This window comes from Thermobia domestica, chromosome 5, assembly GCF_964235325.1.
Source record: "Thermobia domestica chromosome 5, izTheDome1.hap1.1, whole genome shotgun sequence".
Lineage (NCBI taxonomy): Eukaryota > Metazoa > Arthropoda > Insecta > Zygentoma > Lepismatidae > Thermobia > Thermobia domestica.
In genome coordinates, this window is record NC_137458.1 from 44,537,011 (window position 1) to 44,543,010 (window position 6,000).

The window sequence follows — 6,000 nt, forward strand, 5'->3', positions numbered from 1 at the left end:
TTGCATTATCTTTACCCATTTTGATAGTGTTCGACAAGTATAGCCAGCTATTTAAATGTGGTTTAATTTGTGGTAAGTTTATGGAAGATTCATATGCGTATTATTCAATTCATACTGTATATTGGCAAGTCGTTTTGATAATTTCATAATTGTTTAAAAGAAATGAAATTTTTGAGTTTTACGTCCCACGGTTATGCCGGTTAGGCTAAAGGAGACGGTGATGATGAGTAATGAATGAAATGGTGGAATGAAGAAAGTGGGAGGAAACGGGAGAACCCCGAGAAAACCCACGCACACGAATTGCATAATTGTTAAAATCTGTGTATATAGTTTGAAGTTTGTTGTAAAGAGATCAGTTTTCCATTATTATTGAAATTATTCTGTTGCAATCAGTTAATATTTAGAATTTACATTTAAGTGATATTGCACCTATCCCCTTCCGAACCATTATATTCAGTCCAACCCCGAGCTTTCAAACGAAGGACGAGTAATTCCACAAATTGCCGTTGGCGCTGATGGCTAGGCATACAACGTCAAGACACTCAACTTCCGATAGTAGCTAAGAACACTAAAGAGTAGGAATATAATCCAAATTATCAAGAATTTCAAAAAGGAATCTTAAAGACTACGGCATAGAGATCTAAATCTCTAACCGTTACATCATTTAGAAAAAATGATTGTTCCAAATATTGATTCTGTTTTTTTTGTTTTTTTTTCTGTTTCTGTTTCTCTGAGTTCTGCAGCCCTAGTCAATTTGCCTCGTTTATCTAGTTGTAAATCCCACGCTGGCAATATTAATTCAATTTTTTACAAATCTGTATAGAAAACAATATCTTTCGTGATCATTAGAGTTATTTCGCTTTAAGTAGCCTATATTATTGAGCATTTCCTTCAAAATTTGTACTTCTTTCAAAATTTGGACATCATTAAGATAATTACGTACCACTTTGATTGACTATTATTCATGGTATGTAATCGCAGCGGCGAAATTCAAATTGTTTTATGCAAAACGTGAAACTAGTTTGCATTCTAAGTTTAAGGCTACCACGTGGTTTTACGAAATGTCGCTTTTCATGCTTTAAATGATATCCTAATATCCTCGTGTATCCTACTGTGCTGCTTTCTTGCGCATGACCAGAGGCGTCATTTGGGCCTTCAGTGCGGAGGAAGAATTATCTTCTCTGATTTATATACAGGGTGTAACAAAAAGGTACGGCATAATTTCAGGGGTGGGTTCCTTATGGGAGACAAGTAAAAAAGTTCATATGACCATATATCGGGAAATGAATCGTTACAGAGTTACGGCCATTGAGCCGCCTTACGGAGCAAAATAGTCACATTCTGGTCACTCATGTGACTCAATTTAAACCCCAATAATCAACCCCTAATTAAGCTGGGAAGATAATCTATCGTATATTGGTATCTATGTATTCCTAAAGGACGATGCTTTCCGCTGATATGTATTTTATGTATGTGAGAGAAAAGGGTAATTGCGTGTTCTTTTGTCTTTTGTATCAGGATTTTGGGGATGGCATTTCTTCCCCCTTGCGCGGGTACACTCATAAATGCTAAAAAAAAAAAAAAAAAAAAAAAACATGCACCAATTTGCACTAAATGATCACTACAAACAAGAGTGTTATATATTAATTTAAACCAGGGCAAAACTGATGGGTCTGCACAGTAGGCGTCCGCAGGGGCTAGATACGAAGTGACGGTGCGTATGCGCAAGAACGGATATTCATGCAAAAATATACGCACCAAATTGTGCCACGTGGTTGCAACAAAAATTGTGTCTATTATCACTGTGCAGACTGGCCTTATTGTTTTAAAATTATCACTTCTTTCTTCGAACATATTAAACAATTCGAAGATTCCGACATATTTACCGATGATTTTGTCACTGTTTATTGTGCAACAGTGCTGTACAAGGGGTGTTAGGCATGTAACTTGGATCATTGTTTTCTTATCTGTATTTTCGTTTTTTATTGTATTTTTATATGTGTTCAAATGTGTTTTAGAAATATACGATGAATGTCTGCTAATTTCGTTATAATAAGACACTTCCTGCAACAAATATAAGTACTATACTCTTCTTACGTGTAAAGAGTAATGCGAGAAAAAATAGCGACACTTGCTCGGATATGGTTTTTACAACATACATCAACCAATATGAGTTTTTACATGAATTTCTGATAATATTACAATGAATATTCTTAATGAGCAGTTCATTCTTAATACTTGCGCCGCAGTTTCAGGTTTTGTGTATGCATATAATGAATTTATATGCATATATTAGTAGCTATATGTGTTTTCAGCAAAAACGGCTGTGGGAAGAATTATACATAAAAGTATGAAAGATCAACAATAATAGCACAAAACAAAAAATGTAATTTCTTAAGAGTAAGGTATGTTGTGTACGAACATTGAGAGGTACAATACATCAAACTAGATTTCGTATGTGGATCATGGGCTTTACGAACTGCAGGGAATCCTCGAGGCCTTTTGGTGACAAGGCTATTGCATTATGCAACCTTGATTTCATGGAATCATTCCCGGATTTTCTGTTCCGTGAGTTCCATTCTATCCGGGATAGTTGTCTATTGAGTCTTCTGCTCATATTGACCCAAACTTTACAATTGGAATTATGTCAGGTGAGTTGGGAGGCCACATAAGTCTTTGAATAGTCATATTCTTGCACCACGTATTAACGATTTTCGCTCGGTGACATAAAGCATTAATGTCCTGGAAAACGAAGTATTCCATATTTTCTTCAGGAAAGTTATCTTTAGCTGTTGTAAGAATTTTACGTACAAGAATTTGAAGACGTTTTTGTGCATCAAATGACTCTTTACATATATCCATTGTTCTGACGTCTTTGGCGCTGAAGCAAGCCCATACTATCACTCAGTAACTGAATATTTTCATCTCTTAAACAAAATCTGTATTAAGTTCCTCGCGCATTCGTATCCACAACTTCACACCATTATCGTTTCCCACTATTCTAAACTTTTTTTTCAACGGAGAAAAGAATATGCTTCCAGTTGTCATAAATCCAAGTTGCATATCGCCTTACAAACCTACGTGTTGAAGTCTTCTGTGTTTTTGTCAGTTTCGACTTTCCAGGCGGTGTTTTCTTCGTAATATCCTCTTCATACAGTTAAGACAATACAGTCGTACGAGTAACTGCAGTTCCAAAATCATCTCAAATTATAGAAACGATTTTTGGGGAAGGAGTCATTTCTTAATTCTGCAATGCTATTGATTTTATTTGGCGATCTGCTCTGGGTGATGCTTTCTTTTTTCTATCACACTGTTGACGAAGGGTTTCTTATACTATTTTTGCTTGTGAATTACTCTTTCTGTCGTCGAATGGTGGATTTTGAGTATTCCAGCCATCTCCCTTAGAGATGTAACTTAGCTGTGCAAAGCAAGAATTATGTCTTGTTCGCGTGGCGGCAAGTCACATTTCTTACACATCATACTTGTTTACAGTCCACATGTAGAAATAATTTCATACAAAAACAACGTTGTACAACAACAATATTGCCACTTGACACTGTTCAAACAATAACAAAGCAGAGAACAATCGCAAAATGCTAATTACCTGGGCCTACATATCAGAAATGCCATGCAGAATTCTCACTCCAATAACTTACGAGACGCTCTCAGATGACATCTGGAGAAAATATTACTGATACATAAATAATTAGTAAGCGCCGTTGTACACTATAGGTGTCACAGATAATGCAAATGAACTATCACACTCATAATTTCCTTCTATTCTTCTTCTAGCCGGCTGCAACAATGGTTTTCTGTGTAAGTTACTTTGAGAATTGGGGTGTCGCTATTTTTTCTTTACAGAGTGTAATCTTATATGTAACCTTCACCTAAGGATAACTACATACAGTTTTCCTATACTGGCAGAAACACAGCGCCGGAGGAAATCAATATCTTTTACACCGCTTATACTAATTATTTCTTATACACCCTAACAGTCGTAAATTTTTCTGAAATTAGTGAATTGATGTACTGGGATATTGTATTCCCATTTCATTGTGAATATTTGGTAATAGGTAAATATCTGAAAGACAGTTTATCAATTTCACCCAAATTCATAATTTTATCCTCGTGGGATGTCAACCTTGCTAACAGAATGTTTGAAAGGATTTTGCCGGATGTTGGCATTAATTTTAATCTTGTGTTATAGCAAATTCGGTTACAAAAGGAATATTTTATTGAATAAGGAGACTTACCACATGAAGCAATAACAACGAACCGACGTCAGGCCCAGAATTATCACATGTGCATTCCATGGAATCTTCAGCATTGGAACACAGAAACAATCAATGGAGTAATAATAATATTACTTTCTAAATATTCATCTCGAAAATTACTGTATTGTTGACTGAATCACAAGTATTTTAATTACATTTTGCCTAAACATTATATGCAATATTGACATAGTCCAAGTTACCTACTTCCTATAATTGTTAAACCTTTCCCATTGTTGTACTTATAATCTATTTCATCATTGGGTCCGAAGAATAACCTTTGAAATACAAGTATCTCAACATTGTTTCTCTTTTTTGTGTTTTAAGTTTTTAAATATTCTTAATATGCTATTATACGTTTCTTTATGTATTTTTCTAGATAATCAGTAATAGTTTACATGTTGATATTCATCTTATAATTGCAAAAGATTTAAGTAATCTTTATTTATTTATTTATCAATATTTTATTTATTAATTTGTATATATTTATAAAGAAAACTATTTATATTTCTTCATGGTACATTTGAGATACTTATATAATTCTTTTATAACGAGTATCCACGTATTGTAAGCTAATTTTCATCTCTTAGTAAGATAATTCCAACAATGGTTACAATGGCTATAGTTGAAGGTTTAAGTCTTTTCTGCATTCAGTACAATGTCGGAATATAAATTACCAATAAGAATGCTAACAAGAGTCTATCTAGGCAAGTGAAGTCATGCAATACAGTAATCAATGCAAGTAAATAAATAATAAATCATAATACACTAATTTTTTATTACAATAGTCAAAGGATAAGATATGCATCTTTCTGGTAATACATGCGAATACTCACATATTACAATTGACAATGAGGAAATAGCATTTTATTTATCTGTAATACTGTATAATACATGTTGCAATCCGTTCTCCTGGGATTGATATCCTGTCGGCCCCTCGGATTAATTTCCCATACAGCACAATGCACGTACAGTATCCGTATACTACATGTGCAATTGCACGGATGGATCATGTGCATCGCCTGTACATATGATGCACATATGCGTCACAGGTGCTATTCAACATCTTCATCAGAAAAATGGTCACGGCTACACAACTACAACAAGATTGCTTTCATGAGCTACGATGTGAAATCAGGCTATGGCTGGCCAACGGGTTCATTACATAAACGAACTCAATCGTTCTCAAGACAATATAAATCTTAAACCGTAAACTATGTTACATTACTAAAAGTTACGACTTACGGCTCACGAAAACGAGTGATCACTTTCAATCTCTGTTAAGATTTTCGAAAAGTTTGAGTTTGATAATTGTAGTTCTAAAATATTTTTAATTCGAAACTTGAGTTTCAAATTTTGATTTTAAAACTTTCTGAGTTCGAAAATTTTTAGTGAGAACTTTGAGTTCGAATTTTTTTAGTTCAAAATTTTAGATCGAAAACTTCTTAGTTTGAAATTTTGATTTGCAAGTTTTAAGTTTGAAACTTTCTGAATTCGAAAAAAAAATTGTTTGAAAATTTGGTTCGAAAAGTTTTTTAGTTTTCAAATTCGGTTCGAGTTCGAAAATTTTAAGTTTAAAAAATTTCGTTCCAGAAAGTTTGATTTTATTTTTTAGTTTTAAAAATTTTAGATTTTCAAAATTTGTTTCAAAATTTTATTTGAAATCTTTTAGTTTGAAAATTTTTGTTTGACAACTTTTGTTTAAATTTTTTTATTTGAAATTTTTTAG

General features: G+C 33.5%; 1 protein-coding gene across 1 annotated transcript in view; it reads right to left on the reverse strand.

The window, feature by feature from the left end:
* The window catches only part of LOC145685068 (uncharacterized), a 93,579-nt gene extending 89,108 nt beyond the window's left edge, over window positions 1-4,471 (reverse strand). The window contains exon 1 of the mRNA XM_081757412.1: window positions 4,254-4,471. Coding sequence (XP_081613538.1) covers window positions 4,254-4,313 — 60 coding nt within the window. The 5' untranslated portion in view covers window positions 4,314-4,471. The remainder of the gene's footprint in view (window positions 1-4,253) is intronic.
* Window positions 4,472-6,000: the final 1,529 nt, after the last annotated feature.